We start from the raw sequence: 15,593 nt of genomic DNA, 5'->3' as shown, positions 1-15,593 counted from the left end.
TTACAGTTATTTTTTGGAAATGTTTAAAAAATGTAGTTTTGGTAATTCAGGTGATGTGTATTTAAGAACATGTGCAGTTCAGGACATGTGTAGTTCAGGGCATGTGTAGTTTAGAACATGTGTAGTTCAGGGCATGTGTAGTTTAGGAATGTGTTGTGTGAGGTATATGTAGTTTAGAACGTGTAGTTCAGGACATCTGTAGTCTAGGAATGTGTAGTGTGAGGTATATCTAGTTTAGAACGTGTAGTTCAGGGCATGTGTAGTTTAGAACATGTGTAGTTTAGAACATGTGTAGTTTAGAACATGTGTAGTTTAGAACGTGTACTTCAGGACATCTGTAGTGTGAGGTATATGTAGTTTAGAACATGTGTAGTTTAGAACGTGTAGTTCAGGTCATCTGTAGTCTAGGAATGTGTAGTGTGAGGTATATCTAGTTTAGAACGTGTAGTTCAGGGCATGTGTAGTTTAGAACATGTGTAGTTTAGAACGTGTAGTTCAGGGCATGTGTAGTTTCGGAATGTGTAGTGTGAGGTATATCTAGTTTAGAACGTGTAGTTCAGGGCATGTGTAGTTTAGAACATGTGTAGTGTGAGGTATATCTAGTTTAGAACGTGTGGCTCAGGGCATGTGTAGTCTAGGAATGTGTAGTGTGAGGTATATCTAGTTTAGAACGTGTAGTTCAGGGCATGTGTAGTTTAGGAATGTGTAGTGTGAGGAATATCTAGTTTCGAACGTGTAGTTCAGGGCATGTGTAGTCTAGGAATGTGTAGTGTGAGGTATATCTATTTTAGAACATGTGTAGTTCAGAACATGTGTAGTTGAGAACATGTGTAGTTTAGAACGTGTACTTCAAGACATCTGTAGTGTGAGGTATATGTAGTTTAGATCATGTGTAGTTCAGGGCATGTGTAGTTTAGAACATGTGTAGTTTAGAACGTGTAGTTCAGGACATGTGTAGATTCGGAATGTGTAGTGTGAGGTATATCTAGTTTAGAACGTGTAGTTCAGGACATCTGTAGTTTAGTAATGTGTAGTGTGAGGAATATCTAGTTTCGAACGTGTAGTTCAGGGCATGTGTACTTTAGAACATGTGTAGTTTAGAACGTGTAGTTCAGGGCATGTGTAGTTGAGAACATGTGAAGTTTAGAACGTGTAGTTCATGGCATGTGTAGTGTGAGGTATATCTAGTTTAGAACATGTGTAGTTTAGAACATGTGTAGTTCAGGGCATGTGTAGTTTAGGAATGTGTAGTGTGAGGTATATCTAGTTTAGAACGTGTAGTTCAGGACATCTGTAGTCTAGGAATGTGTAGTGTGAGGTATATCTAGTTTAGAACGTGTAGTTCAGGGCATTTGTAGTTTAGAACATGTGTAGTTTAGAACGTGTACATCAGAACATCTGTAGTGTGAGGTATATGTAGTTTAGAACATGTGTAGTTTAGAACGTGTAGTTCAGGTCATCTGTAGTCTCGGAATGTGTAGTGTGAGGTATATCTAGTTTAAAACGTGTAGTTCAGGGCATGTGTAGTTTAGAACATGTGTAGTTTAGAACGTGTAGTTCAGGGCATGTGTAGTTGAGAACATGTGAAGTTTAGAACGTGTAGTTCAGGGCATGTGTAGTGTGAGGTATATGTTTTTTAGAACATTTGTAGTTTAGAACATGTGTAGTTCAGGGCATGTGTAGTTTAGGAATGTGTAGTGTGAGGTATATCTAGTTTAGAACGTGTAGTTCAGGACATCTGTAGTCTAGGAATGTGTAGTGTGAGGTATATCTAGTTTAGAACGTGTAGTTCAGGGCATGTGTAGTTTAGAACATGTGTAGTTTAGAACGTGTACTTCAGAACATCTGTAGTGTGAGGTATATGTAGTTTAGAACATGTGTAGTTTAGAACGTGTATTTCAGGTCATCTGTAGTCTCGGAATGTGTAGTGTGAGGTATATCTAGTTTAAAACGTGTAGTTCAGGGCATGTGTAGTTTAGAACATGTGTAGTTTAGAACGTGTAGTTCAGGGCATGTGTAGTTTCGGAATGTGTAGTGTGAGGTATATCTAGTTTAGAACGTGTAGTTCAGGACATCTGTAGTCTAGTAATGTGTAGTGCGAGGAATATCTAGTTTCGAACGTGTATTTCCGGGCATGTCTAGTTTAGAACATGTGTAGTTTAAAATATGTGTAGTTTAGAACGTGTAGTTCAGAACATGTGTAGTGGGAGGTATATGTAGTTTAGAACATGTCTGGTTTAGAACGTGTAGTTCAGGACATCTGTAGTCTCGGAATGTGTAGTGTGAGGTATATTTAGTTTAGAACATGTAGTTCAGGGCATGTGTAGTTTAGAACGTGTAGTTTAGAACTAGTTTGTCTTACAGACCCTGATACAAATATATATCAAATACAGCCCATGCAAGTCTATAATGTTTGGCAAGTCTAGATCACTGCAGTATCTGAAAATGAAGAGAGTCACTGGGCTCCTTTTTATTATATTTTTATTAAGATAACTGAACAACTGTTTTTTATGTACGATATGTTCATTTCAGACTATATGTTAGTCTAGTTTAGAACGTGTAGTTCAGAACATCTGTAGTGTGAGGTATATGTAGTTTAGAACATGTGTAGTTTAGAACGTGTAGTTCAGAACATCTGTAGTGTGAGGTATATGTAGTTTAGAACATGTGTAGTTTAGAACATGTGTAGTTCAGGACATCTGTAGTGTGAGGTATATGTAGTTTAGAACATGTGTAGTTTAGAACATGTGTAGTTTAGAACACGTGTAGTTTAAGGTATGTGTAGTTTAGGGCATGTGTAGCTGAGAACATGTGAAGTTCAAGGCATGTGTAGTTTAGTTTAGAACGTGTAGTTCAGGGCATGTGTAGTTCACGACATGTGTAGTTTAGAACGTGTAGTTCAGGGCATGTGTAGTTCACGACATGTGTAGTTTAGAACGTGTAGTTCAAGTCATCTGTAGTCTCGGAATGTGTAGTGTGAGGTATATCTAGTTTAAAACGTGTAGTTCAGGGCATGTGTAGTTTAGAACATGTGTAGTTTAGAACGTGTAGTTCAGGGCATGTGTAGATTCGGAATGTGTAGTGTGAGGTATATCTAGTTTAGAACGTGTAGTTCAGGACATCTGTTGTCTAGTAATGTGTAGTGCGAGGAATATCTAGTTTCGAACGTGTATTTCCGGGCATGTGTAGTTTAGAACATGTGTAGTTTAGAATATGTGTAGTTTAGAACGTGTAGTTCAGAACATGTGTAGTGGGAGGTATATGTAGTTTAGAACATGTCTGGTTTAGAGCGTGTAGTTCAGGACATCCGTAGTCTCGGAATGTGTAGTGTGAGGTATATTTAGTTTAGAACATGTAGTTCAGGGCATGTGTAGTTTAGAACATGTGTAGTTTAGAACTAGTTTGTCTTACAGACCCTGATACAAATATATATCAAATACAGCCCATGCAAGTCTATAATGTTTGGCAAGTCTAGATCACTGCAGTATCTGAAAATGAAGAGAGTCACTGGGACCCTTTTTATTATATTTTTATTAAAATAACTGAACAACTGTTTTTTATGTACGATATGTTCATTTCAGACTATATGTTAGTTAGTTTAGAACGTGTATTTCAGAACATCTGTAGTGTGAGGTATATGTAGTTTAGAACATGTGTAGTTTAGAACGTGCAGTTCAGAACATCTGTAGTGTGAGGTATATGTAGTTTAGAACATGTGTAGTTTAGAACGTGTAGTTCAGGACATCTGTAGTGTGAGGTATATGTAGTTTAGAACATGTGTAGTTTAGAACATGTGTAGTTTAGAACACGTGTAGTTTAAGGTATGTGTATTTTAGGGCATGTGTAGCTGAGAACATGTGAAGTTCAAGGCATGTGTAGTTCACGACATGTGTAGTTTAGAACGTGTAGTTCAGGGCATGTGTAGTTCACGACATGTGTAGTTTAGAACGTGTAGTTCAGAGCATGTGTAGTTCACGACATGTGTAGTTTAGAACGTGTAGTTCAGGGCATGTGTAGTTCACGACATGTGTAGTTTAGAACGTGTAGTTCACGACATGTGTAGTTTAGAACGTGTAGTTCAGGGCATGTGTAGTTCACGACATGTGTAGTTTAGAACGTGTAGTTCAGGGCATGTGTAGTTCACGACATGTGTAGTTTAGAACGTGTAGTTCAGGGCATGTGTAGTTCACGACATGTGTAGTTTAGAACGTGTAGTTCAGGGCATGTGTAGTTCACGACATGTTTAGTTTAGAACGTGTAGTTCAGGACATGTGTAGTTCACGACATGTGTAGTTTAGAACGTGTAGTTCAGGGCATGTGTAGTTCACGACGTGTGTAGTTTAGAACGTGTAGTTCAGGGCATGTGTAGTTCACGACATGTGTAGTTTAGAACGTGTAGTTCACGACATGTGTAGTTTAGAACGTGTAGTTCAGGGCATGTGTAGTTCACGACATGTGTAGTTTAGAACGTGTAGTTCAGGGTATGTGTTGTTCACGACATGTGTAGTTTAGAACGTGTAGTTCACGACATGTGTAGTTCACGACATGTGTAGTTTAGAACGTGTAGTTCAGGGCATGTGTAGTTCACGACATGTGTAGTTTAGAACGTGTAGTTCAGGGCATGTGTAGTTCACGACATGTGTAGTTTAGAACGTGTAGTTCAGGGCATGTGTAGTTCACGACATGTTTAGTTTAGAACGTTTAGTTCAGGGCATGTGTAGTTCACGACATGTGTAGTTTAGAACGTGTAGTTCAGGGCATGTGTAGTTCACGACATGTGTAGTTCAGGGCATGTGTAGTTCACGACATGTGTAGTTTAGAACGTGTAGTTCAGGACATGTGTAGTTCACGACATGTGTAGTTTAGAACGTGTAGTTCAGGGCATGTGTAGTTCACGACATGTGTAGTTTAGAACGTGTAGTTCAGGACATGTGTAGTTTAGAATGTGTAGTTCAGGGCATGTGTAGTTCACGACATGTGTAGTTTAGAACGTGTAGTTCAGGACATGTGTAGTTCACGACATGTGTAGTTTAGAACGTGTAGTTCAGGGCATGTGTAGTTCACGACATGTTTAGTTTAGAACGTGTAGTTCACGACATGTGTAGTTCACGACATGTGTAGTTTAGAACGTGTAGTTCAGGGCATGTGTAGTTCACGACATGTGTAGTTTAGAACGTGTAGTTCAGGGCATGTGTAGTTCACGACATGTGTAGTTTAGAACGTGTAGTTCAGGGCATGTGTAGTTCACGACATGTGTAGTTTAGAACGTGTAGTTCAGGGCATGTGTAGTTCACGACATGTTTAGTTTAGAACGTGTAGTTCAGGACATGTGTAGTTCACGACATGTGTAGTTTAGAACGTGTAGTTCAGGGCATGTGTAGTTCACGACGTGTGTAGTTTAGAACGTGTAGTTCAGGGCATGTGTAGTTCACGACATGTGTAGTTTAGAACGTGTAGTTCAGGGCATGTGTAGTTCACGACATGTGTAGTTTAGAACGTGTAGTTCAGGGCATGTGTAGTTCACGACATGTGTAGTTTAGAACGTGTAGTTCAGGGCATGTGTAGTTCACGACATGTGTAGTTTAGAACGTGTAGTTCACGACATGTGTAGTTTAGAACGTGTAGTTCAGGGCATGTGTAGTTCACGACATGTGTAGTTTAGAACGTGTAGTTCACGACATGTGTAGTTTAGAACGTGTAGTTCAGGGCATGTGTAGTTCACGACATGTGTAGTTTAGAACGTGTAGTTCACGACATGTGTAGTTTAGAACGTGTAGTTCAGGGCATGTGTAGTTCACGACATGTGTAGTTTAGAACGTGTAGTTCACGACATGTGTAGTTTAGAACGTGTAGTTCAGGGCATGTGTAGTTCACGACATGTGTAGTTTAGAACGTGTAGTTCAGGGCATGTGTAGTTCACGACATGTGTAGTTTAGAACGTGTAGTTCAGGGCATGTGTAGTACAGTGGCGAAACAACATATACACAATTGCCTAAACAAATTGTTTTTACTTTCCTGTCGCGGCAATCCACCGGTCTGTCCGTAAGAGTAGCTACCCTTTGTCAAAGGGAAGCTACTCTAACCCTGGTCTATGGGACGCCGCGGCCACGACCAGAAGTTGTTGACAGTCTGTCCTGTCATAACGTTAAGAAGTGCAGTCAGACGTACATACAGCGTCAAAACAAAAAAAGGTAACAATTCCAACTATTTTTATTTTGGAAAAGGTTCCAAGCCGCAGAGGTCTACAAGCAAGGATATGGCTCCTAATCTCGCTTGGCTAGCTTAGTGCCCTCGAAAATATTTTCGCAATTTATTTTGCCAAAACTTGTAAAATGCCTTAGTTACGTCACAAGTAAACACTGATTTTCAGTATTTAAGACTGTTCTTTTGATAATGACAGCAAATATCCCAGTAGTTTTCCACATTCCTGTTGGTTAATTCTGACTCGACCGCCGAATGTCAAAGGCGACGCCATGTTTGTTTATAAACTCTGAAAGTAGTCCCTACTTGACCTTTGATATTTGCATCTCTATCCGCATATGACCCCAACGGATATCGTTTTTATCCGCTAGCTTTATCCTGCCGTGAAACCTACCCATTGTATGATAAATAGAGGTTATCACGCGAGTGTGTTTGAGTGTGCTCGCCAAGGCTCGCTGAATACAATGTTTATTCCTAATGCAAGATATTTAGCATCCCTAAACACACAAGCGTGATAACCTCCTTATAATATAATAATGTCATTCTTTAATTCTGTGCTTTCCTTCTCTCACAAACATTACCGAAACATTGCGAGTTTTTCCTGGAAAGCGCGCATTAATATTTATTATGTCACAGGGTAAGTGATGTGTCAGTCGGACAGTGACAGTAGCCGATATAGTTCCAACTGAAATCTGTTTCTTATACAGTGGCAAAGCAACATATACACAAAACAACAGTTATTTTTAATTGCCTTTCGCGGCAATCCATCGGTCTTTTCGCTAGAATAACTTACCTTTGTCAAAGGGAAGGCTACTCTTACCCTAGTCTATGAGACTTCACGGCCACGGTCAGACGTTGTTGACAGTCGGTCTGACCTGTCATTACGTTAAGAAGTGTAATCAGATGTACACACAGCGACAAAACTAAACAAGGTAACAATTCAAATATATTTCGGCTAAATCCAACTATTTTAATGTGCGGAGAAGGTTTCAAGTAGCAGAGGTCTACAAGCACAGATATGGCTACTGATCCCGCTTAGCTGGGCGTCGTGTCCTCGCGAAATTGTTTTAGAAACTTATAAAATGCCTTAGCTACGTAACAGTTAGACACTGATTTTCAGTATATTAGACTGTTATTTTGATAATTGATAGCAAAGATCCCTGTAGTTTATCCAGATTCCCGATGGTTAATTCTTACTCGATCGCCGAATGACGAGGGCAACGCCATGTTTGTTTATTATATTATAAATTATATTTACCTAGCACAATAAAGACAACTGTCATACGTGATAAATTCGGGTTACCCAAGGCTCAGCCACTCACACCTCGTACGCTTAAGTATAGCTACAGAAATACGACCAGACAGTGGCGAAAAAAAGTGTTATGTAGCAAATACCCAAACGTCAAAATGAGTGTGTTGATATTGAAACTGAATATTGTTTTATGGTACTCAGTAGAAAACAAGTTTGGATATAGCTGGGTCAACAATATCCAACATCAACCAACATCTCGTACCCCAACTACCGTCATACAGAAATGGATGAACCCCGTATCGAATGGTCGGTCTCGACGACTTGGTTAATAGCGTGTCATCACACCCAGAAGGTGTGCAATATTAATCACTGGATTGTCTGGTCCAGACTCGATTATAACAGACCTCCGTCATATAGCTGGAATATTGCCGAGAGCGGCGACAACCAACATAATAATTATTTAAATAACCCACAAAAAAACAACCAAATTAATGACACATGGTCCGTTGGGTGCACATTTAGAAGAATGATCCACTTGTAAGGGTAGGTTGTCAGACTTACCAAAACAATAATTATTTTTCAGTAATCAATACATTTATATGGTCACAGTTACATTTGCCTTTAGTAGACATGTTGGCTTTGAAAACGCTGCTTAAAACATAACGAAACTAAAAAAATATTAATTGTGTGCAAAACCTTATAGCAATAACTTCACATTCAATTAGTCCGATTCAGAATAGGGTTTCTGTTAAGTGTAACTTCCTCGTAGCTAGTTCACAATCCTAAGTTTAATTTTTGATGTCTAAAGCCACAGTCAGCTATTTGACAGGTATATCACAAGGACTGTAAATAATCGAATCATGGACAAACAAACCAGTGACTCCTACTATGAGCAATGTGCCACGCTGTCGGTACACGATGATACGCAATCGACTAAGTCACCCAGACTGACCATCCGATCCAATGAGTCGCCTCTTACGACAAGTTTAGACTGCTAGATCTCCCAAAGTTTCCAATATTCAAAAAGCATTCTCAGCATTATGTCCACTATAGTTTCATTGTAATCACGACCGGCGTCACTTCCATGTTTAGCTTCCCTGTGTGTCAAACGTGTGTTTTGACAATACTTTGAAGTGGAAATCTGACGGAGGACATTCTCCTACACCTACAAGGTTTACCTTCAACAAACATTGGCAAAAGAAAATGGAACTTTGATAATTTACATTTGTGGCTTCAGCACTCCACGCTAACATTCATATGGGAGTATTTCTTTCAAATCATCAGATTCATATGAGCCCTGACAATTCGGTCAGAGAATCAAAACTGCCCAGCCGTAACCTGTCAAGAATTGTGAGAAGTCCAACCGGACGTCTTAGTACATGCCAAAGCTTTGACTACACGGCCTCCTGTTCACCCCCATCACGAACAGAGATGTTGAGGGAACACTTTGTCAGTCATGCTGACTGAGCAAGACATGCATCTCGGCCAGCACTGGGTGAATACATATTGGAATTAGTTTCACTCGTTCACGTGACTATCATATCAGATGGTGCCAGCCACTTTGTGGTGTGCAGGATGCCGGGCTCTGTATTCCGGATGACGCAGTGCAGTACGCTGGAAGCCATCTGGTACGCAGATGTCATTATCTCAATATTCAAATATTTTTTTCGTCTTTTGTATTGCAAACAAGAAAAAAAACCAAATAAAATATTTAGCCCCAAGCTTATGATTACGCATCCACTCTATGTGAAAATCCCAGTCTAATTGATCTCCGTGTTATGGGTTTTCGGACGCTTAAGAAACATTCGTAGTTTTCTCGCCATTCACAAGAACAACTGTAAAACATCTCACTCAATTATAAAAGACGACTCTATCTTAAACACAGGCTCTCATCTGAGTATTTACCTCATATTACAAAACCCGCAATATGGGCGGATAGAACTTTATGAGTTTCACATGCCGACGGATCCGTCGGTATGTGGTTTACAGTGAAAGCACATGTCTGCACTGTCTGAATCTGTTCTTTACTGACTGAGTGAGTGAGTTAGTATGGATTTACGCCGCTTTTAGCAATATTCCGGCAAATGGGCTTCACACATTGTACCCATGTGGTGAACCACACCCGGCGTGACGAGCGAACGCCTAAACCACTAGGCTACCCGAACGCCTCCTTTACTAAGAAAGTGTTATCCCAAATATAACATTTTTTAAGTATTAAGTAGGTAAATGCAATCTGCCGGGTAGACCCAAAACGGCAGGGTCAAGTGAAATTTCATATCTCGAGTGTTCGTTGCTGACGGAAGTCAAGGTCTCGTGTGAGGTGTGTGTCTGAAATCGAAACCCGTGCTCCCGCTCACGAGGATGATTTACGATGGTATGTTTGATTAATGATATGTGTCTTTTTCCTGCAGATTCGTCTGTATTTCGATCAGTTATATTTTTGAAGAGGCGTGCGTGTAGTGTTTTTGGATATTTGAGTACCCAAACTGAATACGTAACAATCAGCCAAGCGCCCTTCCAGAAGGTCAGTATTGGAACATTCTATCAACATTTCGCAAGTTTCACTCTCAGCTGTGTAAGTCGTCAAAACAGATAGTGAGTGGTTTGGGTTTGAATAGTAGTTCAGTGGCCGTATGGCTCGAAGGTTTGACTTGCGTGGGAAGACCAGCAGTGCAGGAAGTCGTGGAGCTTTTGCAGCATGAGTGAGTGAGTGAATGAGTGAGTGTTTAGTGGGTGTTGAGTGTGTGAGTGAGTGAATAAGTGAGTGTTGAGTGAGAGTGAATGAGTGTGTGAGTGTTCAGTGAGTGAGTGAATAAGTGAGTGTTGAGTGTGAAAGTTGAGTGAGGGAGTGAATGAGTGAGTGTTCAGTGTGTGAGTGAGTGAGTGAGTGTTGAGTGAGTGAGTTGAGTGCATGGCTCGAAGGTTTGACTTGCGTGGGAAGCCCATGGCCAGCAGTGCAGGAAGTCGTGGAGATTTTGCTGCATGAGTGAGTGAGTGAATGAGTGAGTGTTTAGTGAGTGTTGAGTGAGTGAGTGAGTGAGTGTTGTGTAAGTGAGTGTGTGAGTGAGAATGAATGAGTGAGTGTTGAGTGTGTGAGTGAGTGAGTGAATAAGTGAGTGTTGAGTGTAAAAGTTGAGTGTGAGTGAGCGAGTGAGTGAGTGTTGAGTGAGTGAGTTGAGTGCATGGCTCGAAGGTTTGACTTGCGTGGGAAGCTCATGGCCAGCAGTGCAAAAAGTCGTGGATATTTGGCAGCATGAGTGAGTGAGTGGATGAGTGAGTGTTGAGTGTGTGAGTGAGTGAGTGTTGTGTGAGTAAGTGAGTGTGTGAGTGAGAGTGAATGAGTGAGTGAATAAGTGAGTGTTGAGTGTAAAAGTTGAGTGTGAGTGAGCGAGTGAGTGAGTGTTGAGTGAGTGAGTTGAGTGCATGGCTCGAAGGTTTGACTTGCTTTGGAAGCTCATGGCCAGCAGTGCAAAAAGTCGTGGATATTTGGCAGCATGAGTGAGTGAGTGGATGAGTGAGTGTTGAGTGTGTGAGTGAGTGAGTGTTGTGTGAGTGAGTGTTGTGTGAGTGAGAGTGAATGAGTGAGTGTGTGAGTGAGTGTTGAGTGTGTGAGTGAGTGAGTGAATAAGTGAGTGTTGAGTGTGAAAGTTGAGTGAGTGTGTGTGTGAGTGAATGAGTGAGTGTTGAGTGTGTGAGTGAGTGAGTGTTGAATGACTGAGTGTGTGAGTGAGTGACTGAGTGAACGAGTGAGTGTTGAGTGAGTGAGTGGGTGTGAGTTGGGTATTTCGAAGCATTTGGCAATATTCAAACAATATCACGATGGGGGACACCAGAAATCGGTTCACACATCGTACCCATTTTGGGAATAGAAGCCGAGCCTTATGATTGACGAGCAAACGCGATAACCACTAGGCTACGTCAAGGTCTGCGATACGATTTAGGTCGTCTTTACAGAAGATACAGTATACTCGTTATCTTCTTGTTAAGCAAGCGAAGAGGACCTCGTGACAATCAACCGGACATAATTCGATTCTAATTTCGCTTGAATGCATAATTGTAAATTGTTTTTCATGTGAATGTCTTGGGTGTATACCTTCTCTTACATGTATATGTCATTATCACACAGATCACGTTTTGACGTATCACACAGAGAACAGTATGACTTATCACACAGATCAAGTTTTGACGTATCACACAGATAACGGTGTGACATACCACACATATAATGATGTGACTTATCACACAGAGAACGGTGTGACTCATCACACAAATAATAGTGTGACTTATCATACAGATCACGTTTTGACTTATCACACAGAGAACAGTATGCCTTATCACACAGAACAAGTTTTGACGTATCACACAGATAACGGTGTGACATACCACACATATAATGATGTGACTTATCACACAGATAACGGTGTAACTTATCACACAGATAACGGTGTAACGTACGTATCACACAGATAAAGGTGTGACGTTCGCGCTAAGACGAAACCCAGTCGCAAAAATGGCCACCAGAGGGTCCTGACTCGCTATTCAGAATAACAAGAGTTGGTCACGAATGATGTTAACCTACGAGCTGCATACAAGTACGGATTATCAGTCCCGTGTACATTAATTCTAGAAGTCCTGAGCTTTGCTGTGATATTGCTTGAATGATGCTAATACAGGCTTAAAACACAACTCACTCTCTTCACAATCGTCTTCACCAGTATCCTTTTTATTACAGACTCTCCTACGATGGATCTGAGATGCCTCCTTTTGTGTCTAGCACAGATCATGTTCCGCAGCCATATAAAGGCTGAGGTCATCGATCTTTGTAACCTTTCAGCCTGTGACTGTAAGGACACAGAAGGCCGTGTAGCGGCGGATTGCCGCAATGGTGGATTTACTGAAATACCAAAGAACCCCTTCAACAACACCCGCATCTGTGGTCTGAATCTCGGCACAAACAACATATCTGCACTCAAGGGATATGACTTTCTGTGGTACACGAATTTGACATTCCTTGATCTGTCCTTTAACTTGATTTCTGATATTGAAAATAATACCTTCGTTGGTCTGGACCGACTTCTCTATTTGGATCTGGCTGGCAATAAGGTGTCATCATTTCCCATTCCGGATGTACTGGCCCCTTTAACATCCTTACAGATGCTGAATATCAGTGTAACAGAAGGTTTCATCGTTCGAAGCACCATCGCCTTTAACACGTTGTCTTCTGGACAGGTGGGTGTGAACGGAACATACAGTGAGGGGCTGCACGTGAAATATCTGTCTTTCTCAGGTTCACACATTAAACACCTTCCAGGGGAGACATTCCACCTCTTCCCGTGGTTAGAATATCTAAACATGTCATTTTGCCAAATGGAAACCGTTGAACCTGGCGCACTGTCTTCACTTATATACCTCCGCACTCTGGATGTATCGGGAAACCGGGATTTAGGGTTTCTTGGTGTGCAGAACATTACGACGGGACTTGGTAATTCCAAACTCAGAAACTTAATAATTAACCAAATCGTCAAAGAGAACAGTATCTGCGTGATTGTACCAAAGACTCTTGCGTCCAATCTACAGAACACCTCCCTATACATGTTGGAAGCTAACAGTAACCGCATCGAGATATTTCACGAGGATGTTTTCAGTCTGTTACCCAAGACGCTGGAGAAGGTTACTATCCAGAGTACCCGCTTCACATATGGGAATTACGTACATAATCTTCAGCACCTTTCGGGTTTAAGGTATCTGGATCTGAGTAGAAATCCGATACAGGGTAAACTACCTGTTGAACATAATGCACTCTTTGAGTGGAGCTCCATTTGTGATGATGACCAGTGTCTTACATATGAATACATCGATATTGATAACCAAGATGGCTCAAATGAATTCTTGCCTCCCAAGGAGAGGGATATGAATGCATGTTTGGGAATTCCACCAAATCTTACAACGTTTAAATTAAGCAATCACAGATTATCGTTTGAATTATCTAAAATGTGTTTTAAGGAAAACATACTAAGATATATTGATTTATCTAATAATGCATTCACACGTTGGACTGGTCCAGTATTTGGCTTGGAAAATGTCACCAATTTATATCTCTCAGGCAACTCTGCCAATCACATATCGCCACACTTTTTCAGCCACTTTACATCTCTTACACATCTAGACCTGTCGCACAACTCATTTGGTTTCCCGAACAATCATTGTAAAGATAGGCGTTACTTTCGCAATCAACGCAAATTAGAATATTTGAATATGTCTTTCAATGGTATTTTCCTCTTGCATCGAGATTTCCTTATCGGTTTAAGATCTCTTAGAATTCTAGATTTTTCCTACAATTCTATTTTCAACCTTTCTTTTAATTTTGAACATAATACTCACCTAATAAATATTAACTGTGCATACAACAATATAAAAACGATAACGCCGTATGGTAGGTCTCAAATGAAATTGTTACCAGATTTGAGACTAGATCTATCTTACAATCCCTTACTCTGCACTTGTGAGAATATTGACTTCTTTGATTGGTTATTGAGTGCCCACATTGCAAGTAACCTACAGAGCTATCATTGTGTGAACAAAGAAAGACACACGTTGTCATTGAAAGGCAATGCTGAAACAATCCTGACGGGCCTTAAAGTCGCATGCTACAATGTCTTAGGAATAACCCTGGGGGTTCTCACAACGCTTCTACTCATACTTTTCTTTGTGTCATCATTGCTTTGTTACCGGTATCGATGGAAAATTATTTATTGGTTTTATGTTATCAAACTGAAACTAAGAAATAACAGAAACGAATACATCTGTCTGTTTGACTTTGACGTCTACGTATCCTACGCCGACCCTGACCTTGGCTTTGTCCGTAATGACATGATACAGATACTTGAGCACCTTCGTGGAACTCGTCTGTATATCCGTGATCGAGACTCCATTCCGGGAGCCCCCATATCTGAGAACATCATCGACGGGATTAGAAGAAGCAGAAAAACTGTGTTGTTGTTGTCTCGGGCGTTCCTGAAGAAGAAGTGGTGTAGGTATGAGTTACACATGGCCAACATGGAGAGTGTGTCTACTGGGCGATCTGTGATGGTCATCATGATGCTTGAGGATATTCCTAATAAGGACATTCCACTTGAAATTCTGTATGACATTCAAAAGAGTCGCTTTCTTGACTACCCTAAAACAAGCAATGGATTAGAACTGTTTTGGGCAAATGTAACTGCTGCTATAGAAGGATAGGCATACAAGTTGGTTAAAACAAGGTGATGATTTTATTGATGTAAACATCGTGAGCGTAAAAATAAATAGAATCCAAGCTTACTAAAATATTCGTTTGCAGCCATTTCACTATCTAAATTAGATTTGTTTGTTTTCGATTATAAGTATCGCTCCTTATATCGATGTAAGACCCGTTTTTTCACACTATAGAACTTGATTATCGATCAGATCGTCCTGACTGGGCGCCACCATTTTGTTTGATACAAATGCAAGTGGTGCGAGAGGTGGAATCTGATTGGTCCATAGGAGAGGCTCAGAAGGTCCATGACTCGTAATAACCACTGGTGGCGCTACGATTGAGCCCAGGAATTCCAGCCTAGTTCGGCAAGGGTGGAAACTTGACTTTTGAAGTCAGTTAACTCCCTTGCTTCGGGAAGATGTCTGGTCCAGACTCGATTATTTACAGACCGCCGTCATATAGCCGGAATATTACTTAGAGCAGCGTTAAACAACAAACACCTTTATCAATCAGTGGATTGTCTGGCCCAGATTCAATTATTTTCTTACCACCGTTATAATGCTTTAATATCGCTAAGCGAACCGAAACAAACCCAACTAATCGCTGCAGTCATCTTTAACGTAATCTGACAATCCCCTCTCTAATATTCATCTGGTACCTCTAACTTAGCGCATAGTTTCTCTCGTTCAGCTGAGTAGCTTGATTGGATTTTTTATTGGATTCGTGCCGTTCAAAACGGGCTCAATGTGAAGCTATTGTATGTGATGCGCGCATGGTATTTATTCCAGAATAATCGAGAATTTATCTCAACTTAAAGTGGTTCGTTTTGGGTAAACTCCATATTGATACTCATCTATACGCATGACGGTGGTGTGTAAATAATCGTGGCATAGTTCATTGATT

The 15,593-nt window shown here is 40.6% G+C and overlaps 1 protein-coding gene across 1 annotated transcript; it reads left to right on the top strand.

The window, feature by feature from the left end:
- Positions 1–12,196: 12,196 nt before the first annotated feature.
- LOC139450266 (toll-like receptor 4) lies at positions 12,197–14,692 on the top strand. The gene has a single exon (XM_071231943.1). It carries the CDS (start codon positions 12,197–12,199, stop codon positions 14,690–14,692), a length of 2,496 nt encoding a protein of 831 aa, XP_071088044.1.
- The last annotated feature ends 901 nt before the right edge of the window (positions 14,693–15,593 follow it).

The sequence above is a fragment of the Haliotis cracherodii genome, unplaced genomic scaffold (genome assembly GCF_022045235.1).
Source record: "Haliotis cracherodii isolate W230 unplaced genomic scaffold, xgHalCrac1.p SCAF_8, whole genome shotgun sequence".
Lineage (NCBI taxonomy): Eukaryota > Metazoa > Mollusca > Gastropoda > Lepetellida > Haliotidae > Haliotis > Haliotis cracherodii.
This window is presented reverse-complemented; position numbering and strand designations above follow the sequence as displayed.

Bases quoted from the DNA above. Each gene is read 5' to 3' on its own strand.
- LOC139450266 (XM_071231943.1), top strand. From the start codon at position 12,197: ATGGATCTGAGATGCCTCCTTTTGTGTCTAGCACAGATCATGTTCCGC.